This window comes from Schistosoma mansoni, chromosome 2 (genome assembly GCF_000237925.1).
Source record: "Schistosoma mansoni strain Puerto Rico chromosome 2, complete genome".
In the NCBI taxonomy this organism is placed as follows: domain Eukaryota; kingdom Metazoa; phylum Platyhelminthes; class Trematoda; order Strigeidida; family Schistosomatidae; genus Schistosoma; species Schistosoma mansoni.
In genome coordinates, this window is record NC_031496.1 from 33,029,167 (window position 1) to 33,053,388 (window position 24,222).

Sequence of the window (24,222 nt, forward strand, 5' to 3'; positions counted from 1 at the left end):
CTTAATGTACATGAAATCTAAAACTATGCAATACAACTTCTCTCAAGTCATTTCATTAATAATGGATGAAAAAAATGCATATAAAAAATCTCAGTTATTTCATGCATGTAAAACATAATCACCGATCTAAGTTGACAAACTTTCGTTAGGGAAATGTTAATAGTGTTGTTGAAGGCATTCGCAAATCACGCTTTCAAATATGAAAATACTAAATCTCCACAAAAAACCCCTTCTGATAATATAAGTAGTTATCCAATAAAGAAATAGATCACACATCACATGTTTTGTACACACTACAGGAAGTACTTATTTTAGACATTGTCAACATGTATGGATAACCGAAGAACTATGTACCTTATTTAAATTCGATAATTTTGATGTTTGATTATATTGCCTTGAAAAAGTTTGGTCCAGATTGCTAGGCGAAACTTTGAATTTACTTAAGATTCAATCGCTGAGATTTCACAAACACATATACTTCCTCCATGATGCCTTACATTAACTCGGCGTCCAAATACTGTGAAACTATTTAGACGAAAGCAGAGATGGATAGCGGCTAGTAGTGGAATCAAGGACGCGCGTTTCGCCATATTTCGGACTCGTCAGCTGGATGCACCTGTATCTCAGAGTTGATGTTCACTCTGGGACTCGAACCCAGTACCATTCGCTTCAAACGCCATCGCGTTATCCACTCGGCCACTGAGTCCTGATAGCCACTTGCTTGTGCGATGGGGTGGAGTTTAAATTCATTGAGTATTGTTAGTTTGAATCTTCTCATCGATGTGTTAGGACTGCAACTGGTCCGTCTCTAATTGGCATATGCGCATACTGTGCGTATTGCCTCTATATAGCCTTAATTCACAAGCATGATAAGCAGAGATGGATAGTGGCTAGCAGAGTCCGAATTACACTTCCAACAATCTGATCACACATATATGTGTTATTGACATTTATCCATAAAAACTTTTAAAGGTCAACTACATAAACTGAAAGGAGGGAACAAAGCTAAAATGTTGCGAATAAGGTGAAATGCAATCAGGAGGATCATAGAAACAGAGATAAACCAGCTGGGATTAAAAGATTTCATACAAAAGATAGAAAGGGGAAGCAGATGGCTGTACAGGTAGAAAAGCATGGGGACGAAGAAGAAGAAGAAGTAGAAGAAAGAGAATGATGGGATATTAAGACCATAGTAGAAGAAGTGGTTGTAATAAAGATATTCAAAACAGTGGTTCCCTTTGATAAATTTGAACAGAGAAATGAGAAGACATATTTTGTGAGATAGTACCATTTCGTGCTTTCTCGTCAGTCACATACAAGCAACATGTTATTCGTGTAAATACAGTTTTGAAGATAAGGTCAAAATTTCTTATTTAGCATGACATTCACTCACTAGAACCATGGTAAACAAAGGTCAACGTACAGTTGTTTTTGAACATATAAAGTTGGACTTTTCCGATCAATCAAGATAGCTACGAGTAGTTTGAGTGTGTGTGGGTTTTGATGACATGTCACAATTCTAAAGGCTGATTTTGGGTCAATTTGATGACCACTCATCATTAGATGTTTTGCAATGGACGAGGCTGGGTTTCTTGATCGATCTTGAGATGACGGGCTAGGTGGATGAATCATGGATATGATTAACCATCTTGGAATATGTTCCCCTATCCTGTCCTCCAATCGGCGATCTGTCCTACCAAAGTAACTTTCTCCGCAGTTACATGTGAATTGGTAAATACAGTGGGATTTGGACTGAATCGGTCTTGGAGACTTGATAGGGTTAACTGAGATCGATTGAGTTGTTGTGATAAGTCTCAGATTAGCTGCATTGAAGGTCTTTTTTATTGCAGCTGCAGTCTGTTTGGTTGTAATTTTCATGCAATGATCACCCTTGAAAGGTAACTGTAGGTATACTGGTTTCTTGGGCACATCCGTTGCTATCAGTTTCGTCGTATTTGTGTTCTGATGACCAATAAACGTTTCAGGATATCCGTTTAATTTAAGTGTCTCAGTAATAAACTTAAATTCGTCGTCCAATGTATCTACAGTGCAGATTCTACTTGCCCGAGCGAATAAAGTTTTGACAATAGAACGTTTATATTGTATGGGGCAGAAACTAGTGAAGTGGAGGTACTGTCCCGACCAGGTGGGTTTGCGATGTACTCTGCGTCTGATCGATCCGTCTGGACGGCGATGGAGCAGGATGTCGAGGAAAGCTAGTTCATTATTGTTTTCTTCCTAATAAGTGACTTTCAGATTCAGGTGAATTGCATTAAATAAATCATTGACTTGATTAATATCTGTAGACTGTGGTAATATGACAAGAATATCATCGACATATCGTTTGTAAAGTGTAATACCATCAATGAATTGACTCACTTGCCTTTCTATCATTCCCATGAATATGTTTGCTAAAACAGGTCCGAGAGGGCTTCCCATAGCCACTCCATCGATTTGTATATATGCTTTACCTTGGAAATAGAATTTTATATTCTTTGTGCACAGCAAAATTAGATCTCGAAGATAGGTAGTAGGAATGGGTATTCTTATGTTGTGTGAAGTTATGAAATCACAAATAAATTCCACAGTTTCTTCGAGAGGTACATTTGTGAACAAAGAGTTTACATCGAAAGAACACATCCGACTACTCGAAGCTATCTTGATTGATCGGAAAAGTCCAACTTTATATGTTCAAAAACAACTGTACGTTGACCTTTGTTTACCATGGTTCTAGTGAGTGAATGTCATGCTAAATAAGAAATTTTGACCTTATCTTCAAAACTGTATTTACACGAATAACATGTTGCTTGTATGTGACTGACGAGAAAGCACGAAATGGTACTATCTCACAAAATATGTCTTCTCATTTCTCTGTTCAAAAGTAATAAAGATAGTCATAATAATAAAGGTTTTCACATTGTGTACTTCATTCTTTATCTTTGTCTAGGGATTCCCTTTTAATGATCTGCGCTGCACAATACGACATTATCAAAGAAAGAATGAGGTCCATGCTTCACTCAAAACCTAAAAGACATGAAAACAATTGTGTCACATCCCACTGCGGATAAATATCCATCATTCTCTATTGCCAAACACATAATCGAGACAGGTCATAAGATTAATCCTAACTCGGCTTTCGTGGCGGTGTATAAAGTGTAAAAGGGTGTATATAAAGGTTACTGAAGCCTTAGTCATACGCAAATTCAACCCCCCTTTTGTGTATTCGAAAACAGTTTGTTCTCACCTTAAACCTACCCTGGTAATTAGAGCTTATTATCCAGAGTGATGAGGTTTCAAATTATTTTCTTTATTACCCCTGTCTCCTCTTACCCCTCCCCATTTCCAGTCTAGTTGACCTTTATATATAAATGTTCTTAACAAGTATATTAGGTGTGATCAGATTGTTCGAAATGTAACGGGTTAATATATCAATCACATAGTTCTGATAATCTTCGTCTTCTTACATGATCGAAATCATCATTTTCATAGTTGAAATCATGAGTCAATTGAAGCTAGATCACTAAGGAAAACGTGGAAGCACTGGACGGCCGTTTCATCCCATTATGGGACTCCTCAGTGGCGGTGCGCATCCACGATCTCGCACTCGCGAGATTCGAACACAGGACCTACCAGTCTTGCGCCAGAGCCCTTAACCGATAGACCACTGAGCCGGCCGGAATCCAACGGTGTTAATGTCTAACTTCAACTGATCCACGAAATTATTATTATTGTTTATATCGTTACTATATAACCAGTAATTAACTATGTAGTTACATCAACATATTTCCCTTGTTTTAAGCTTCTAGTGAGTGTATTATTTACTGCTACACATTTTACTATCTTTTAATTATTGCTAATTGATTATGTACTGTTTGCTCCTCGCTTTACAACTCATGAAATGATTGTGCTTCAGAATGTGATTTGGCGTACTAGATGGTTAGACCTTTTCAGTTTATTACTATGTGTAAGATTTTAGTCATGATCAATTTGAGCACAATAGACAGTTAATCTACTTCCTGTAATCGTTTTCTAATTAGCCACTGGGTTTGAACGGAGTTTGAGAACCAATAAGCATTAAGGCTATGCTTTTTGTTGTTTATTAGTCAATTATTTGATTTCATGAAACTGGTTGAACTGGTTGTACTTTCAGTAAAGTGATGTCGTTTAGGAATTATCAAGCTCTAAACAGTCCATATTTCTTACTTTCAAGATAAAACATGAAAGACATATGATGTTTAGTCCGATGAAATGTTTGCAGTCAAGTTTTGCAGTCAAAATAAACTAATTTCAGGTTACAGTTATTTTCTAACAAAAAATGTAAAGTTTTTAACACCGTATAGTACTAAACAACAATGGGAAGATTCAAACTAACAATACTCAATGAATTTAAACTTCACCCCATTGCACAAGCAAGTGGCTATCAGGAATCAGTAGCTAAGTGGATAACGTGATGACGTTTTGAAGCGAAAAGGTACTGGGTTCGAGTCCCAGAGTGAACAGCAACTGTGAGATGCAACTGACGAGTCCTAAATAGGACGAAAAGCACATCCTGGATTCCACTGCTAGCCACTATCCATCTTTGCTTACCATGCTTGTGAATTAAGACTATATCGAAGCAATACGCACAATATGCACATATGCCGAATAGAGACTGACCAGTTGCAGTACGTGCCAAAGTACATACATTGGAAGAACCGATAGAAGAGTATATGTTCGCATTTCTCAGCATGTTCCAAAGGAACTAAGGCTGTGAGGAACCAGAGTTCTCAACAGCGCAATAGCTCGGCATTTGCTTGACAGCGGACATACCATTGAAATCTCTCATGCTTTCAAAATTAGTAGCAGACAAAGAAGTACGGCTGCTTTCCGGTTCGCTAAGGTGATCGTGATAAAAAAACTTAAACCGGATCTATGCATTCAAAAAGAGACAGTGATAAACTTATTACTACCCTGATGGGGGGCAAAATCCAACTCACACGTCCTCGTCGTGCCTCCTGGATCATGGCAACCACCCCATGTACTAACATGAGCGGTAATGAGGGTGGTGGAGATCGGCCTAATCAACTACTCCACTAATACCCGAGAACGATTACGAATGCTACAAAGAGTCATTGTATAACTATTGAGGGTTCAAAAGAGTGGTAAAAAAAATGATTCTGTCGAAACAAAAACAAAAATAAAAGAACAAAAAAATGGTTGTGAGTGTTATGTAATAGTTCTGCGTAAGCAGTGCAGAAACAGCTATCCCACCCCGGTAGTTGTACCGTGCTTCGATGTAGCACTCTTCTCCAGAAGGGCCTACTAGACTTCACCATTCTATATGGCTGGAAGGGGTACTATCCTGGTAATCCTTTTGTTTGTTTTATGTTTTTGATTAATATTTAGTTTGCATTATATTCCTCTTTCATTACCCAATTCTTACACCACCATTTCACTCACACCTTTCCTCTCACTTGTTTCTCTTAAATTATATTAACTGTCCAATTTCTATTCAGTGATTACGTAACTCATCCTATTTGTTTTTTAATTCCATGATTCCTTTATTACCTCTAAAATTATCACACATTTTATCTTATCTGTCTCTAAGACTCCACTCAACTATTACACCACCCACCCTTTATGCTTCCTTCATTCTAATACCTAATAACCTCTGACCTTTTCCTATATATCTATATGTATATATAGTTATGATTGATAAGCTTTTGTCATTCCAATCCTTTACATGACAAATGTGTAAAACATAAATGATGTACTTACACCAATATGATTTTGGTAATGGTGAATATGTCTCCATTGTAGCTTCTTTTTGTAACTGAATATGGAAATATGGTGAATCAAATACTTGATGACCTATTTGTACAACACAACGACCCCATGCACCAGTTGGTGCATCAACAGGTAATCGCATAGTTTGTAATTCTATTGTACTAACACCAACCTCTTCAGCTGTTTTAGGATCCTTTGATGGTTGTTTTATGATGATAGAACCACTAGATTGTTCAGTATATGGTAATAATTGACCACCGATAGTTGAACGTAATTCCCAAGTGAAAAGTGGTGGTATTTGATCGGTAGAAGTAAGTCGTCTTAAACGAACTGCATCTATAAGGCAGAAAATTGTATTGTATTATAAATAAGGCATAATTATTCCTTTAAAGATTATAAAAATGCTGTTTAATAGATCTTAACATACTTACGCCTGTTACACCCAATGGAGCATAGGCTATCGACCAGCATCCTCAAAACCACTCTGTCATGGACCTTCCTTTATAGTTCAATCCAATTGTTGTCCATTTTTTTGTCTGTCTTCATTTGTCGGCGTAATGTGATCTTTGATCTTCCACTTCTCCTTTGGCCTTGAGGATTCCAAGTGAGTGCTTGCCTTGTGACGCAGTTGGGTGATTTCCTCAATGTGTGTCTTATCCACTTCCAACGATTCTTCCTGATTTCTTCCTCCACTGAAATCTGGTTTTTTGTCTCCCACAGTAGCTTGTTGCTGATAGTGTCTGGCCAACGGATTCGAAGTATCTTGCGTAGACAACTGTTAACAAACACATGTATCTTCTGGATGATGACCTCTGTAGTTCTCCAGATTTCCACACCATACAGTAGAACTGTCTTCACATTCGTATTGAAAATTCTGATCTTGGTGTTGGTTGATAATTGTTTTCAGTTCCAGATGTTCAGCAGTTGTAAATATGTTGCTCTTGCTTTGCCAATCCGCGCCCTCACATCTGCATCGGATCCACCGTGTTCATCGGTGATGTTGCCCAGATATGTAAAGGTTTTCACATCCTCTAAAGCTTCTCCATCAAGTGTAATTCGATCTTAACATGCAAAATGATATGTCTTATACACCTCCTTATTAGAACATTATGTAAGACCAATTAGCTGTGTGAAGTATGTACCTAGACTTGTGTGATGTTTATCAATTGAAAGTGTGTTTCTGTTCGTCCAAATCTACCAACATAACTCAAACCAATAAGTGATGATTTCATGGACCGTTGCTACTTGCAGCCTACTCCTATTACGGCCAACATTGGAGTCAAATCGTGACAAGGCATACTTAGCACATGTAATCTCCATCTCGCACGATGATGATCAACAGCCTATCAACCAATTAGGCATTTTCATTTACCAACCCATCCCTAACCCTTAATATCTAAGTTAGTTTCGAAAGACATGGACAATACACAAATAAATTAATCTATGTGATTGTTCATCTCTTGTTCATACTTATCACTTCAAGTAACTGATTGCAAATCCACACATAGACAAACCATAATACTCTATTATAACATGGAACTATTCCATTTTACTGAAGTCTCATAATGGGACGAAACGGCCCTTCATTGTTTCAATTGTTTGCTTTTAGCTGGTAAACAGTTTATTCAACTACATATTTCTAAGCAAGAAGATATATATATGCCATTTTATTTCATTTAAACAGATAAATATTGGTACAAAGGGGCACCAGATACATATGCGCCACACAAATCTCATTTGATTTGTGTGAGGGCCGTGATACTGTCCAGGTGCCCAAACTGAAGCAGGTGGTTTTCTTAAGGGGCCACACCCGGAGCCTTTGACCTAAAGGTCTAACCCACAAGGTAGTGGAGCATCGTGGGGAGATGCAGTCCCATGGTAGCCGGTGACCAACGATTGATTCATACGCCATTTGATCCTTCAGGATCCTGGAGCCCATGTGCACCATTGGTTTGGAATCAGGGTTTTCTAACTCTTCTAGGTGAACTCGCCGTGTCCACTAACCCGGTTAAAGCGCCGGACATTCGCTTTTCGTCCTCTCAATTTTGTAAACAACACCCCTGTCATGAGAAGGCATTGAGTAGGACTTCCGTGGCAGAGGGTAAATATGCGTGTCCATGTGAGAGCATTTGGAGAGGGAGAGCGGACTCTCCCCATTCTCGGCCGTACCAGGGCATTTGGGGGCATATATATACCAAGATGGAGTATTATTTTATGGTGATAATGCATGTTCACTAGTTCAGCAGTTTCATTCATACATAAATAGAACATCATTTGATGTTATACAGATACCTTAGTCCACAGTTTGTTTGACTGGAAGGGTAAAATTTGTAAATAGTGATAAATATGGAAGTACTTGAAGCGTTCAATGATAATCACTGATTATATATGTATACAACTTACCAAGAGCTAAACAATTAAGTTTTAAATTACCACCTGGTGGTACAATTACACTTCCATCTGGTCGTAATTCATAAACTTTTACAATTACAGCATTTTTAGGATCTGAAACAAGAGAATAATAAAGAAAGAATAGAATTATATATCATACTTTGAGTATAATTCAACTGTTTAATGATGAAGGAAAATGACTGAGCTCACAAAAAGAACTACTTCGACTTAGATCTCTTCTTTTAAACGTATAAGAGATGGTGGAGAAGATTTATAGCTCAGGCGGATGATTTGGATGGAGTTTTGTTCTCTGAGCTGGAAGGTTTGGTCTTGGAGCTTTAATCGTCCTTCAGAACGACATCATCAGCACAATCTTCGGGTACTACTACTACTTACGCCTGTTACCCCTCGTCGAGGAGCATAGGCCACCCACCAGCATTCTCCATCCAACTCTGTCTTGGGAAACCCTTTCAGTTCTTCCCAGCTAAAATTCATCTTTTTCATATCTGCTTGTATTTCCCGACGTAATGAGTTCTTCGACCTTCCTCTTCTCCGCTTCCCTTCATCATTCCAAGTTAGCGATTACCTCGTGATGCAGTTTGGTGATTTCCTTAATGTATGTCCGATCCACTTCCAACAACTTTTCCTAATTTCCCCTTCAACTGGAAGCTGGTTTGTTCTCTCCCATAAAACGCTGTTGCTCATAGTATCCGACCAGTGAATGTTGAGTATTTTGCGTAAACAACTGTTTATAAACACTTGTACCTTCTTGACGATGGATGCTGTAGTTCTCCACGTCTCAGCTCCGTACAGTAGAACTGACTGTCTTGACTTTCGTATTGAAGATTCTCACTTTGAAGTTAGTTGATAGTTGTTTTGAGATCCATATGTTGTTCAGTTGTAGAAATGATGTCCTTGCTTTGCCAATCCTCGCCTATACATCTGCATCCGATCCTTATTGTTTATCAACAATGCTTCTCAGGTACGTGAATGTTTCCACCTCTTCCAGGGTTTCGCCATCAAGTGTGATTGGATCGGTGTTCTCCATGTTGTATTTGAGAAACTTACTTTTTCCTTTCTGTATTTTGAAGCCTATTGATTCAGAGGCTGCTGCCCTACAAACTTCAGGTAGAAGGTATAAATCTTTTTTTTCAACCACTTCAAAAATCATCTGAAACTAACAAACCTTTTCCTGGTATCCATTGTCTATAGGGTGTTTTTTCATCTTCACTATCTGAATCTATCACTTGACTATCTGGTTGTCTTGTACTGACATGAATAACAAATACATCAGAATTTAATATGACAGTATGATTTTCATATTTTTCTGGGCTAATTAAATTCTCTTCATTCAAGTAAAGTGAACAATAACCACGTAAACCACCAGATTTTGGTGTAGTCGATGTTAAATCATTTAAATTTAATTCATCCTTATTGATATGAATTGTTTTAGCTAAATTATTAAAAGGTATCGGTTGTCCATCAGGTCCAGTAGCTATTGTCCAACCAACATTGAATGATTCAGTTTTGATTGGAATTCCATTAGATGAATCTATAAATGAAAAGTAGATAGTATTAAATGTTATTCATATGATATTGTATAATACTATGCTTATGTAAGATGGTGATTGGAGGTGGTCAACAGGAAACACTGGATCCGGGGTTTCGTGCTACTTGATACTCGTCAGCATGGTGTACCTGTACTGGTACTCCCTGACGGAATCCATCGATAGCATTCGATTAGCACTAAGAAGGACTTGACACGCATGATATTGATCACCACCCAGTGATCAATCAATTGTGATTGTATAATATTATTAGTCAATCTTATGATCTAAAAGGTAATGTGGTCATCTATAGGGGGTTTGATGATTATAAGTTTGATCCTGAATAAGATGAGGAATCTTATACTAGAACTGACTTAGTATTTTAACGCTCCCTTGTTTCTATGAATTCATCATAAGTTTTCATTACTTACAGAAACATGGTGTCAGACATTATGATAAAAATCTGGGAAATTCGTTTTAAAATTCAACCTATGGAACGCCCCCCCCCGGCACGGCACAATTACAGGGGGCGGGATAGCTGTTTCTGCACTGCCTACGCAGAACCATTACATAACACTCACAACCATTTGTTTTTGTTTTTGTTTGAGCCGACTCATTATTTTACCAAACTTTTGAACCCTCAATAGTTATGCAATGACTCTATGTGGCATTCGTATTCGTTCTCGGGTATTGGTAGAGTGGTTGATTAGGCCGATTTCCATCACCCTTTTTACCGCTCACGTTAGTACATTGGATGGTTGTCATGATGGGTGGGTACTACAGAATCTAAGTTATCTATAAACAATAGAATAGTTGACCTATCCTGGAAACACTCTATTCCCTAATAAGCTGTATTCGATTCATTCATTTACACAATAGTCTTAACATATTTGTAAAAACATACCTAGTACAAGTAATGTACAATAAATTAACCCATGTTAACTCTTAATTATAAATTACAAGAACTTACCGACAACTTGACATTGAAGTTTTACATCTTCACCTTCTTTAGCTGTCAATGTTCCATCAGCATTAAGTCCAATAACTTCAGGATGTAACTGACTTGGTTCTGTAAAGTATAATATATTCAAGAGTAAGAAAACTTGGATCCTCCGGTGAATTCTACATCAACGGAGTAATCTTTTTTTATAAACATTACATTTTGAATGCAAAACATCATCAACAATAGAAAACTACATTCAGTATTGTTTGTTTGAATCTTCCCATTTATGTGTTAGGACTGCAAATGGTCAGTCTCTATTTGGCATATGTGCATACTGTGCGTATTGCCTCGTATAGACTTAATTCACAAACATTGTAAGCAAAGATGGATAGTGGCTAGCAGTGGAATCCAGGACGGGCGTTTCGTCATATGGCCGAGTGAATAACGCCGAAGGCGTTTGAAGCGAAAGTTACTAGGTTCGAGTCCCATAGTGAACATCAACTCTGAGATGCAGGTACATCCAGCCGAAGAGTCCCAAATAGGACGAAACACGCTTTCTGGATTCTACTGCTAGCCATTATCCATCTTTGCTTACAAATATTATTATTGTTCTTGGTTCAAAGCTTCTTACAGATTGCTTCTAAACATCTGTCTTTAAAACATAGTGGACGAGTTGTCTAGTTACTCAGACTAATGTCCACACTCTGTAGAATTTGATCAAAACGAAGGTTTTCGACAAACTGTGAAATGAATTATTATTCAATGGATAAAATACCATCATTTTGCATAATGGAACGTATTATGGACAAAACAAATAATATTAACAAACTGAATGTTTATGTACTCAATATATATCAGATCAATTACCATAAATAGGGTGTTCGAATCGATATCAGTCAGTCAGTCACAACGTAGAACTTCTTATGTACGTACATCAGTTTGAGTTGCCATACCACATTAGCACAGAGATGCAGTTGTTCATTCAAATCCCATAGTGATAGAAGTAGTAAGAGTATAAGCAGTAATGTGAAAGATTAGGGTTTGAAGATGTTACTCAAGGAGTATATTCCAGTAAGTAAATTTGTAAGGAGAAAAAAATAGAGACATGAAGAATTTAGAAGATTATAATTTGACAGAACACAAAGAGTGGATGCATCTTCGCCATTGCCAATGATTTTGAGTCATAACATTCAAGATCTCTAACCATCAGTTACTATCATCTCGTGCATTGATATAAGTACAATAGAATCTGACTATATGATCCAATGATTGAAAACCGATTGTTTTAAACTTTAAGACAATGTCCATATGCCCTGGTACGACCGAGAGTGGGGAGAGTCCGCTCTACCTCTCCACATGCTCTCACATGGACACGCGTATACAGCCTCTGACAGGGAAGTCCTAATCACTGCCTTCTCACAACAAGGGTTTTGTTTACGAAATTGTGAGGACGAAAAGTGAATGTCTGGCGCTTTAACTGGGTTGGTGGACTCGGAAAGTCCACCTAGGAGAGTTGGAAAACCCTGATTCCAAACCAATGGTGCACATGTGCTCCAGTATCCTGAGGGAACAAATGGCGTATGAACCAATCGTTGGTCACCGGCTACCATGGGACTGTATCTCCATACGATGGTCCATTACCTTGTGGATCAGACGTTTAGGTCAAAAACTCCGGTTGTGGCCCCCTAAGGAAACCACCTGCTTCAGTTTGGGCACTTGGGCAGTATCATAGCCCTCAAACAAATCAAATGAGATTTGTGTGGCGCATATGTATTTGGTGCTCAGTTGCTTACTATAAGGATCTATTACCACGAATTACAACGAACATAGATGAAAGTATATGTAATGACAATAAGTACATCAATTGTTATATTGAATCAACTAACCATAACGTTTTCTTTCACTATCAGGCTTCTTCTCAGCATCATCCAATTGTTTAATAGTTTCAAATGTATAAACTGGTGATGCATAAGTTTGATATTCACGTATTTTATTTTCTACTTCATTAGTTCCTTTAGCTAAACATCTTAACCGTATACCTTCACCACTAGATTGATAACCTTTTAATTGAAGTTTTTGTCCATTATCCGATAGATTAGTACCAATTATGAATTGATTAGCAAGACGATTTGTATGGATTGGTTGATTATCATAAGTACGTAATTCCCATGCATAATTTATACCCTTTATTGGTTCACCAGTTAATGATTCTGAAAGAATAAAGTAATTATAAAGTATTATGAATACCAGTCATGAACTGACTACAAGCAATGAAGCGTTAAAGACGAGGTGTCATTGGACAATTGTTTTATCCTAGTATAGGACTCTCTACTCTCACCTTTCCTCTTTCTTCTGGTGATTGACTGGATTATGAAGACTTTGACATTTGAGGGGAAACACGGAATATAATGGACAGCTCAGAGTCAATTAGATGATTTGGACTTCGCAAATGATCTGGCCCCCCTATCTCATACACACGAACAATTGCAGACGAAGACAGTAAATGGAACAGCAGCCTCTGCATCAATAGACCTCAACATACACAAAAGAAAAAGCAAGATTCTCAAATACAACATGGAGAACACCAACCCAATCATACTTGATGGTGGAACCTTGGAAGAGGTGGAAACATTCACGAACCTGGGAAACGTCATCGATGATGTAAAGGCAAGGATTGGCAAAGCAAGGGCAGCATTTCTACAATTGAAGTACATATGGAACTCAAAACAACTCTCAACCAATTTCAAGGTCAGAATCTTTAATACGAACGTCAAGACAGTCCTACTGTACGGAGCAGAAACTTGGAGAACTACTACATCCATCATAAAGAAGGTACAAATACTTATAAACAGTTGTCTATGCAGAATACTCAACATTCACTGGTCGGATACTATGAGCAACAGCGTTTTATGGGAGAGGACAAACCAGCTTGCAGGTGAATAGGAAATTAGGAAAAGATGTTGGAAGTGGATAGGACATACATTAAGGAAATCACCAATGTGCGTTACAAGGCGATCCCTAACTTGGAGTGGTGAAAGGAAGCGGAAAAGAGGAAGGTCAAAGAACACATTACGCTGCAAAATAGTAGATATGAAAAGGTTGAATGTGAACTTGGAAGATCTAGAAAGGATTGCGCAGGGCAGGGTTGAATGGAGAATGCTTGCGTGCGGCCTATGCTCCTCCACGAGGAATAACAGGCGTAAGTAAGCAAGGTGAGTAATGAAATTCTGAACAGCACATATACGTGACTCTACAATAGACTGAACCCACTAAATTCAGGTCTATCGTAGACGTCTTAACTTTCAACCACTGAATAGGAATCTAGTGGCTTACATGTTTAACTTCAGTCGATAATGTAAGACCCCTTATCATTGATATTATTGGTATTTATCTCACACCTGACATGGTTAAATTGATTTATAACTCCTGAAAACTGACAGTATATATATCTCACTATCCATCAATTAGTGAAGTGATTAATATATAATTTCAGTGTACTGATAAATTATGACTAAGTGCCAATTAAAGAACTAAGACGTCTATACACATTGATCATTACTATCCTAGTAATAGAGACAAGAAATAAAGCTCGCATACTTTTATTAAGATGAGAAATGAATCTTACATTATGAACATTGTTGTTAATTACTACAATTTGTGTAATGAGTCCTGACTGATGAAATTCAATCCTAAACAGAACTTACTTACTTACTTACGCCTGTTACTCCCAATGGAGCATAGGCCACCGACCAGCATTCTCCAACCCACTCTGTCCTGGGCTTCCTTTTCTAGTTCTATCCAGTTCTTATTCATTCTTCTCATGTCTGTCTCAATTTCTCGGCGTAATGTGTTCTTTGGTCTTCCTCTTCTCCTTTGACCTTCAGGATTCCATACGAGGGCTTGTCTTGTGACGCAATCAGGTGATTTCCTCAAGGTGTGCCCAATCCACTTCCAGCGCTTCTTCCTGATTTCTTCCTCTGCTGGAATCTGGTTTGTTGTCTCCCACAGTAACTTGTTGCTGATAGTGTCTGGCCATCGGATCCGAAGTATCTTGCGTAGACAGCTGTTAATAAACACTTGTATCTTCTGGATAATGGCTTTCGTAGTTCTCCACGTCTCCGCCCCATACAGTAGAACTGTCTTCACATTTGTATTGAAAATTCTAACCTTGGTGTTGGTTGACAATTGTTTTGAGCTCCAGATGTTTTTCAGTTGTAGGTATGCTGCTCTTGCTTTGCCGATCCGCGCCCTCATATCTGCATCGGATCCACCGTGTTCATCGGTGATGTTGCCCAGATATGTAAAGGTTTTCACATCCTGCAAAGCTTCTCCGTCAAGTGTAATTTGATTGGTGCATATTGTATTGTATCGGAGAGTCTTGCTTTTCTCTTTGTTTATATTGAGACCTACTGCTGCCGAGGCTGCTGCTACACTGGTCGTTTTCTCCTGCATTTGTTGTTGCGTTTGTGATAGAAGAGCCAGATCATCTGCGAAGTCTAAACAGAACTTGGTACTAGGATTATCTTGGGGAGGGTGTAATGCTTGTGCTTCTATAATTTTTGAATGATTAAAGTTGGAAAGATAAATCAATTCAACCGGCTATCTGTATTTTAGTAGTTGTAAGGTCTAAAATTCCTCATTTCCAACATCTTATAGATCGTAAATCAGTACTGCGGAAGAATCTCCCAAGAATGGATAAAACAACGATAGACTACCTTCTAGTTTCTTTTTTTCTGATTGATTTTGTAGATGATAATAGTTCATACCTTCATAAAGTGTATTACTTCAGTTCATCACTGAAACCAAATAATCACTATAGTTGATTATGTTATAAATTTTCTCAAATTCTTCAGTAGAAACACACAAATTTTATACAACCATGCAAGATACTCTCAGATCATTTGTACAAATGGGGGGAACGGGAAAGAGGAAGACCAAAGAATAAACTAGGTCGGAGACTAGAAACAGACATGAAAACTATGAATAGCAACTAAAAACAACTAGAAACAATCGCCCAGGACAGAGTTCTATGAAGAATACTGGTGGGCGGTCTATGCCCCTCCATGAGGGGTAAAAAAACATGAGTAATTAAGTAATTTGTAATCATAAACTGAATATATTGTATGGTTGTTTCGTACAATCAATCAATCCGACACAGGTTTATCATAACCCTCAACCCCCCCCCTAACAAAAAAAACACAATTTTTTTTGTTTTCTTACCAAGAGCATAACAATCTAATTCGACATTATCACCAGGTTTGACAGTAATGGTATCATTAGAATTTGTACCATAAACTTTGACAATAATATTTGGATCTGTAAAAATGGATTTAAAGAACAAAAGTAACCATTTTAATTCATAATATAAGACAAGTTCTTATTCAATATAAAATATGGCTGACCTTCAGTAAAATTAGAATACACCAATCAGAGTGTGTTGCTATGGGTTCACTTCTGGGTCCTATACTAGCTGATATTTTTCTAGGTAAACTAGAGAACGGTCCACTAAAGAAGATTATTCAAAAAGTTCTGTAGATATATGAATGACACATTCATCCTGTGTAAAGATAATCTATTACAGCAAGACGTTCTTAGACAGTTTAACGAAGTGCATCCAGCCATTTTAGTTTACATTTGAAGAAGAGAGTAATGATCGAATAACCTTTTGGGATGTTCTCTTAACTAAGAGAGCGAATGGATCGTTAAAAAGAAACTTAAACAGAAAAAAAATACTTGGACTGGATAGTATACATATTTCCTTAACTTTGTACCTCTACAATACAAACGAAACTTGATTAAAACCCTTAGTTACCGAATACGCACTATATGTTCTGCGGATATAGTTGAAGATGAGCTAAACACCTTGCATAATACTCTTAGGAAGAACAGTTACCCTAGAAAGTTTATAATTAAATATATAACCACGAAAGTGGAAATAGGAGAAATTCAAACGGTCAAGAAGAAGTCCCTGTTCATGCGCCTACAATTCAGAAGGGATGAGGATAGTGAAATACTTACTCAGAGATTACGCAGATCAATCCAAAAATCTTTCAATGCCGGTGAACTATGTTTAGTGTTTTCTACGCGCCTAATGGTGACACTGAAGCTTAAAGATGAATTACCTAGAATGACCATCTCATTTTGTATTTATCAGTTCGACTGCTCCTCTGGAGGAAGTTATATTGGTCGAAGTTCTAGGAATTTACATTTTCGTACTCGTGAACACCTCCTAGAGTGGCTAAGCAAAGGTTTGGTGAAGAAAGTGAACAGCTCGATATTGACCCATTTAGTACAAACTGGTCATAGTGCTAATATAAACCAATCCTTTTCAATTATTTATCGGGTCAGTAATTCTTTGTCAAAGCTTATCAGGCTTGAAGTCTTTCAAACGGCTGAGGCGCAGTAGCCATCAGGATGAAGAAACCTGAGCTATGCGTACAGAAGAAATATCTCCTACCCCTGCTCCTCCATTCGCTAACCACAAGGCCAATTAATCAGTAGTAATCCTAGCTATTGGATAAACTCATTTGACTATGTACTTATGAATTTTCGTAGTCGGATGTAATTGTCTCTCTTATCTTTATTCACAAATCTTTGTATTATTATTATTATTCGTCGAATATCATTATTAATCTCCCTTATACATGATTCATTCACTTAGCATTGACCCCTCCTTATTACGTCTTCCTAATTTAGCTTCCCACTTGACCGAATTGTAATTGCACTATCATATTTCTCTCACCCTACCTGACCCATATTTATTTGGATCACAGATCTTAAATTTTCACTTGATATATAAGTTGATTCAAGTTAACATTCTACAAGAGTTAGATTGATATAGGTAAATGTTTGCACTCATAATTAGAAATGATTGGGTAGAAATTAATGAAGAAACAATCCATTATTACTTGACTGTTTTGTAAATATTGAATAGAAATACTGAATGCACGATTTGTTAGTGAATATATATAAGGAGATGCATTTTCGACTATGGCCGTCGTCGAGTTTTTTGGGTCAACAAGTCTTCCTTTGTACCAATCTTCCATGTTAGTACTTCGTGTCGTAGGAACTTCAGTGGTTCCTCGTTTCAAGAATAAGTAATAAGCGGCACAGACATAATATTTGGTGACGAGAATGAGATTTTGGAAAACCGATTGAGTCAATTTACAAGTTTCAGTTGTCACTATAACTTTTGAGATGGTAAAGAAGATTTGTAGCTCAGGTGGGTAATTTTGATATGGGTTTGTTCTATGAGCTGAATGGTTTGGTCATGGAGCTTTCATCGTCCTTCTGAACGATATCAAAATCACTATAACTGGTTACAGTTATAATTCAGTTTTCAGACCAAGTTACTCCTAAATCCAGTTTCTCAATTATCGACAAACTTTTGCTTCTTATCAGTTCTTTGTGACAATGAATGACACAATTACTAATGCAGGAATGTATTAAGAAGACGAAGATTATCAGAACAATGTGACATATGGTAATGTATTAGTACCATGTCAAGCCCACATGGGTAATTCTATTCCGGATAGACTATTACATTTATTCTTATTGAGTTACGTTATGACCTTGTCAACCATTCACCTTCTCACCTTAACCTTTTTTATATTATTTGGTTTTGTATAATAAATTTTTACTCTATCCTGACTGTTCACTGATTGGTTAATATTTCTCAAGGTCACTTCAGATTCGTTCAAAGGTCGTCTAGAAAGTTTAGTCTCGCCGAATTTTACAAAGACTCTCGGAAGTGATGTAATCATTTAAGACTTTCAATGAAGGATATACTGCTGACAAGTGTGCTTTACAGTAATTCTGACCGATTTATCATAGAAAAAAGATATACACCTATATATATATATATGTATGACATCTTACCATATGTAATACCCTGAATAGTTGTAATCTGTTTCCTTGGATCGATTCCTTCAAGTTGTATTTCATCTTTATGTCTTATATCTGACCAAAAATATTTAGATGTATAACGTTTTACTGGTTCTTTTAATTCTTTATCAGAATCTTTTTGTAATAATTGAACAACACAACGTCCTCTATGCCATTTACCATATTTTAATCCATTCAATGTTAACTTAATACCATCAGTTTCACTAGTTAGTTGTTCTTGCATAATTTCATCAGCTAAATAACCACCATATGTATCATCTCTATCTGGTGCAGCTTCATCAAATTGGAAATGATAAGTCGCTTCATCGGAAGTAATTGGAGTATTATCTGTGATATCTATATTTTTGTAAGAGAAAACAGAATAGTGAGTGAATACAAATGATGAGAGACAATAACTTTGATAGTTCTGTTGTCGATAGTACAATGTTCTTCTTAATGTGAATCATCAGAAAGGGGTTTTGTGGATGAGTCAATGAAAGTTAGACCACTATGAAAAACCTGGAAGTATTGGACGAATGTTTCGTCCGAGTATGGGACTCCTCAGCAGTGCATATCCACGATCCTACTCAAGGGATTAGATTAATCATTGTTCTAACAAGTAAATGGAAGAATAAAGATATAATGCTCTCTCATCACGAAACGTACACCTTTTATTTGCTACATTTCGGACATAATTTATCAATGGCATAAATAAAAGAATGGTCGAATGGAGATGGATCTATGTTTAGATGGTGCTCATGCTTCAGATTTATTTGTTTCTAGTTTTTCAATTGTCTGGAATAAGTAATAAATTACTTCTACTGTAAATGTGTTAGTATCTAGTCAGTGTATAATATCCACCTATCAATATGAATCTTTGATACTAATTACTTACGTCAGCTCCTAAATTCCCTGGTGGGGAGGGCCTGCCCCCTCTTTGGAAATGCTCTCACGCAGCTAAAAGTATATAGCCTCTGCGAGGGAAGTCCTACTCACTGCTTTCTCGCAGAAGGATTGTTGTTTACAAAATTGGAAAGACGAAAATTGAATGTCCGGCACTTTAACCGGGTTGGTGGATATGGAGGATCCGCCTAGGAAATTTCGAAAACCCTGATTCAAAACCAATGATGCACATGAAATTCAGTATCACGAGGGAACAAATGGCGTATGGACCAATTGTTGGTCACCGGCTAACATAGGACTGAATCTCCTTACATTGCTCTATTGCCTTGTGGATCAAACTTTTAAGTAGAAGGCCTTGGTGTGGTTCCCAAAGGAAACTGCCTGTTTCGGTCTGGGCATCGGGGCAGTATCATAGCCCTTACACAATTGTGTAGCGCATATGTATCTGATGCCTTCTTGTACTGTAGTGAACAAAATATTAGTTGCGACAATCAACTATCTCACTAAATTCTGATAACCATACAACAAACAGTTTATTTGCAAAATAACAACCAATTGTCTCAATCTTCATTGTTTATTAACTTACTAACAGCTCGACATTCCAAGTTGACATTATCACCTTCTTCTGCTGATAAAACTCCATTTGGAGGAATTCCTGTGACTTCAACATGTACCTGATTGTCAGCTGAAAATTAAAAAAAATGCTTATTCGATAGAAACAAGAAATAAATTTAAATCATAAAAATTGAAATTTAGAATTATACTTCGATGGAAATTTGTTCTTTGAGCTGGATGGTTTAGTCGTGGAGCTTTCATTGTTCTTCTAGAAAGTATCATCAGCACAAAATTCTGCTTGATGATCCTCAAAAGAACAATAAAAGCTCCACAATCCAAAACATCCAGATCAGAGAACAACATTCCATCAAAATCATCCACTCAAGCTACATATCTTCTCCATCATATCAAGACGTTATAATGCTAGTAATGTAGTGTGGTCTACTTATATCCACATGAGTAGTATATGGCGATGGTCAGACATAGAAAATATTTTGGCAGAAGACCGATAAGGACCAAGAGCTCAGTGGTCTCATCATGAAATTTTAATTGACTTTCTAAACAATGTAATTAAAATGTACATCAAGCAGTAAGGTACCGGAACTTCTGCATAAGTAACTAACAGCTTGTTATATCAACATACAGTTTCACATCGTCATATATAGTAAGACAACAAGAGGTTCATAGTTAAACCATCCAACTCTAATAAATATTGAAGATACATAAGTAGACGGTAAGAATTCCATTCGTTATAACCCTAATCGTTTAGGGGAGCATCTGTTAGGTACTTTAAAAAATCAGTTCTCTAAGTACATGCCTTTATGAGTCCTTTATTCTTGCAGTGTAATCGGAAGACAAAGTTGATCTGAAAAGTGAAATCTATCTATCAAATACATTGTGAGTATGTTATATCCTGTGGAGAATTATGAATGGTAACTTTGAGGACTATTTATGGACCAATATGATATGTATATTTCCTATTATTCATATTCGTGTCCCTCTTATTATGGGCTTCATTTTTACCTATGAAGTATTACTGTAGGATTTACTATTCTTGAGTTATCCCTAGTCCATTAATTACTGTTCCCCACATTCACAGCCACATTTGGCTAAATCTTGTACAAATGTTATTTTCTATTTTATGGTACGTTGCAGTCAGTTTGTTTGGTATATAAACCCAGTATGTTTGAGAATAATGATTCACATCGCCGAGGCTGTTATTGCTGTTCTGGACTTTAGTGGCTGGGCTAAACAGATAGCAGGACTGATAAGTACTCAAGACTGCTCATACAGGTTTTCGTGTATCATTGATCTGATCGATAATTCACAATTCTCTGATTGGCGGGGGTCAGCACGTTCATATATCAACTGGGCACGTACGCACTCACACGATCTGGTCACACATACTTAGCAACAAGTGTTCTTAAAAAGGAATCCTCAATAGTCAACAGTATATATCAATCACACTAAGAATTGTAGTATTCAATAACGTATATTAAGTACAATTCGTGTTATTATCCAAACGAAGAATAAATGAGTGATCACTGCTAGGATCTATTTATGGACTGTTATTATATATATTCTTATTATATAACTATGAAGTAACCATATTGTATGTATATTCATATTCCTTTTATGGATGGAGAGTGCTGGTGGGCGAACTATGCTACTCCGTGAGGGATAACAGGCGTAAGTCAGTAAGTAAGTTCATTATAAGCTTCCATTTGACCCATTGACTACCATTATACGATTTACCATTCCTAACTTATTAGTTACGATCTTCTATATTCACAGCCACTTTAGGCCTGATGTTGTATAAATGTTATTTTTCATTTTATGGTGTGATACGGTGTGGTTGGCTTCTATATAAACCAAGCATGTCCGAAATATACTATTTATTTGGTGAAGGCTGAGATTATGTTCGGAGCTCAAACGGGTAGGGTTAGGCGAAGAAATCCAATATAGATTCAGAAGTGACAGAAGGCTATCAGTGCTTTTTGACGTGTCATTGATTTAGGACAAGAATAAAGTCATATAAATCGGTGTTCCGAATGGTATCAAATGGATAACAAAGTATCTGAATTTATTTCTCCAGCCAATAGACATAGAAAAAAGTCTATACATCGAATTGCTTCACCGTCCTCCCATTTAAATTTCATAGCTATTATTCATATTATGATGAATAAGTCAGACTACAATTAGTGGACGACCTTCGAGCAACGCTAAAATGACTGAGAATGTACACCTTACTAGAGTTATGTGAGGGTTATGGATTAATGTAAATAACTAGCAGTGAAATCCAGGAGGTGCGTTTCGTCCCATTTGAGACTCGTCAGCTCGATATACCTGCATCTCAGAGTTGATGTTTACTCTGGGACTCGAACCCAGTACCATTCGCTCCAAACATTATCGCATTATTCACTTAAAATGAAACGTGCATCCTGGATTTCACTTATAGCCACTATCCATTTTTGCTTGTAAGGTTTATGACTTCAGGCAACATCGTGTCAATCCGCACAGGATGCATATACGTCATCAAGAAACTGATCAATTTCACTTCTAAACAACAATGGGAAGATACAAACAAACAACACCAAGTGAATATAAATGGATTATCTCCTATCTTACAAGGATTTATATCAACTGATGAACCTAATAGATGGTACCATTTGATGAAAAATCCAGGAAGTTCATCTTCTCTAAACAATAAACAAATCAGAGGGGGTTTTGTGGAGAATTTAGTATTTTCATAGTTGAAATCATGAGTCGATTGAAGCTAGACCACCATTGCAAAACCTGGAAGTACTGGACGGCCGTTTGGTCCTAATGTAAGACTCACTCCTCAGCAGTGCACATCCACGATCCCACCTCGAACCTAGGACCTACCAGTCGCGCGCCAGAGCACTCAACCAATAGACCACTGAGCCGGCTGGAATCCAACGGTGTTAATGTCTAACTTCCACCAATCCACGAAGTTTGAGCAATCGTTCACCAATTGTCTTCATTGAGTTGATATCTCTACAACAGAGTTGGTAGAACTCCACTGGTCACTGCTTCCCACTAGAACTCCAGGACATGTATCGTGATGTCAGTCACTAGTGAGCATAGATCTATCGGTTAAGGGCTCTGGCGTGAGACTGGTAGGTCCTGGGTTCGAATCTCACTCGCGAGTGCGGGATCGTGGATGCGTACCACCACTGAGGAGTCCCATAATAGGACGAAACGGCTGTCCAGTGCTTCCAGGTTTTCCATGATTGTCTAGCTTCAATTAATTCATGATTTCAACTATGAAAATAAACAAATCACCATCAATTTGTTAGACATCATTAATATGACTACAAAAGATTAATTAAAATAACTTACGTCCAGTTTTACCATCCATTATTGGTTGACGAACATTGATATGAAAATCATTTGAATAATATAGATGTTTAGTTTCTGGATTATAAGCTGAACAACGGCCAAATAAATGTTTATTCCAATGTAAATGATCTGTTGGACGTAGATGTATAAAACTAATTACATTCATTGAACGCAATACAATTTTAGCGATTGTTTCAGTGATAACTAATTGATTATGACGATCACGTATTTCCCATGCATAGATAGCATTTGATAATGGTGCATTGGACTGGGCATCTAAAATTATGAAAAGAAAGTTGAATAATGATTTGTTACTGAAGATCGTCTTGACGAACTTCTCTACTATCTAACCAAAAAGTTTTGATTGGTACGACCGAGAGTGGGGAAGGGCCCTCACTCTCTCTCGAAATGCTCTCACATAGCCACATGTATATAGCTTATGCCAGGGAAGTCCTACTCACTGCCTTTTCGCGGCATTGCTGTTGCTTACGAAATTGACAGGACGAAAAGCGAATGTCCAACGCTTTAACCGGGTTGGTGGACACGGAAAGTTCACCTAGGGGAGTTGGAAAATCCTGATTCCAAACCAACGGTGAACATAGGCTCCATTATCCTGAGGAAACAAATGGAATATGAGCAAATCGTTGGTCACCGGCTACAGTAGAACTGTATCACCTCACGATGATGCACTGCCTTGTGGATCAGACTTATATGTCAAAGGTTCCGGGTTTGGCCCCCCTAGGAAAACCATCAAAAAACAGGTCTGAATAATCAATGTCATGTCATTTCGGTCAAGGTGATTTATAAGCGACATGTATGTAAATTTGTGTGTGTGTATGTGTGCACTGTTAATGATGAAAAAATGTGTGA

General features: G+C 37.4%; 1 protein-coding gene and 1 non-coding gene across 2 annotated transcripts in view; both read right to left on the bottom strand.

Moving 5' to 3' along the window:
* Smp_208030 (hypothetical protein) overlaps positions 1 to 24,222 on the bottom strand; it is a gene marked incomplete at both ends in the record, with an annotated part of 104,256 nt that overhangs the window by 38,291 nt on the left and 41,743 nt on the right. Inside the window, 9 exons of the mRNA XM_018796422.1 lie at positions 5,758 to 6,102; positions 8,170 to 8,271; positions 9,344 to 9,709; positions 10,675 to 10,773; positions 12,534 to 12,857; positions 15,868 to 15,963; positions 18,526 to 18,825; positions 20,054 to 20,108; positions 23,369 to 23,625. Of these exons, the coding sequence (XP_018650636.1) occupies positions 5,758 to 6,102; positions 8,170 to 8,271; positions 9,344 to 9,709; positions 10,675 to 10,773; positions 12,534 to 12,857; positions 15,868 to 15,963; positions 18,526 to 18,825; positions 20,054 to 20,108; positions 23,369 to 23,625 (1,944 nt within the window). The remainder of the gene's footprint in view (positions 1 to 5,757; positions 6,103 to 8,169; positions 8,272 to 9,343; positions 9,710 to 10,674; positions 10,774 to 12,533; positions 12,858 to 15,867; positions 15,964 to 18,525; positions 18,826 to 20,053; positions 20,109 to 23,368; positions 23,626 to 24,222) is intronic.
* Positions 637 to 703, bottom strand: Smp_tRNA_02279_Gln_TTG.1.1. The gene has a single exon. It is a non-coding gene (tRNA).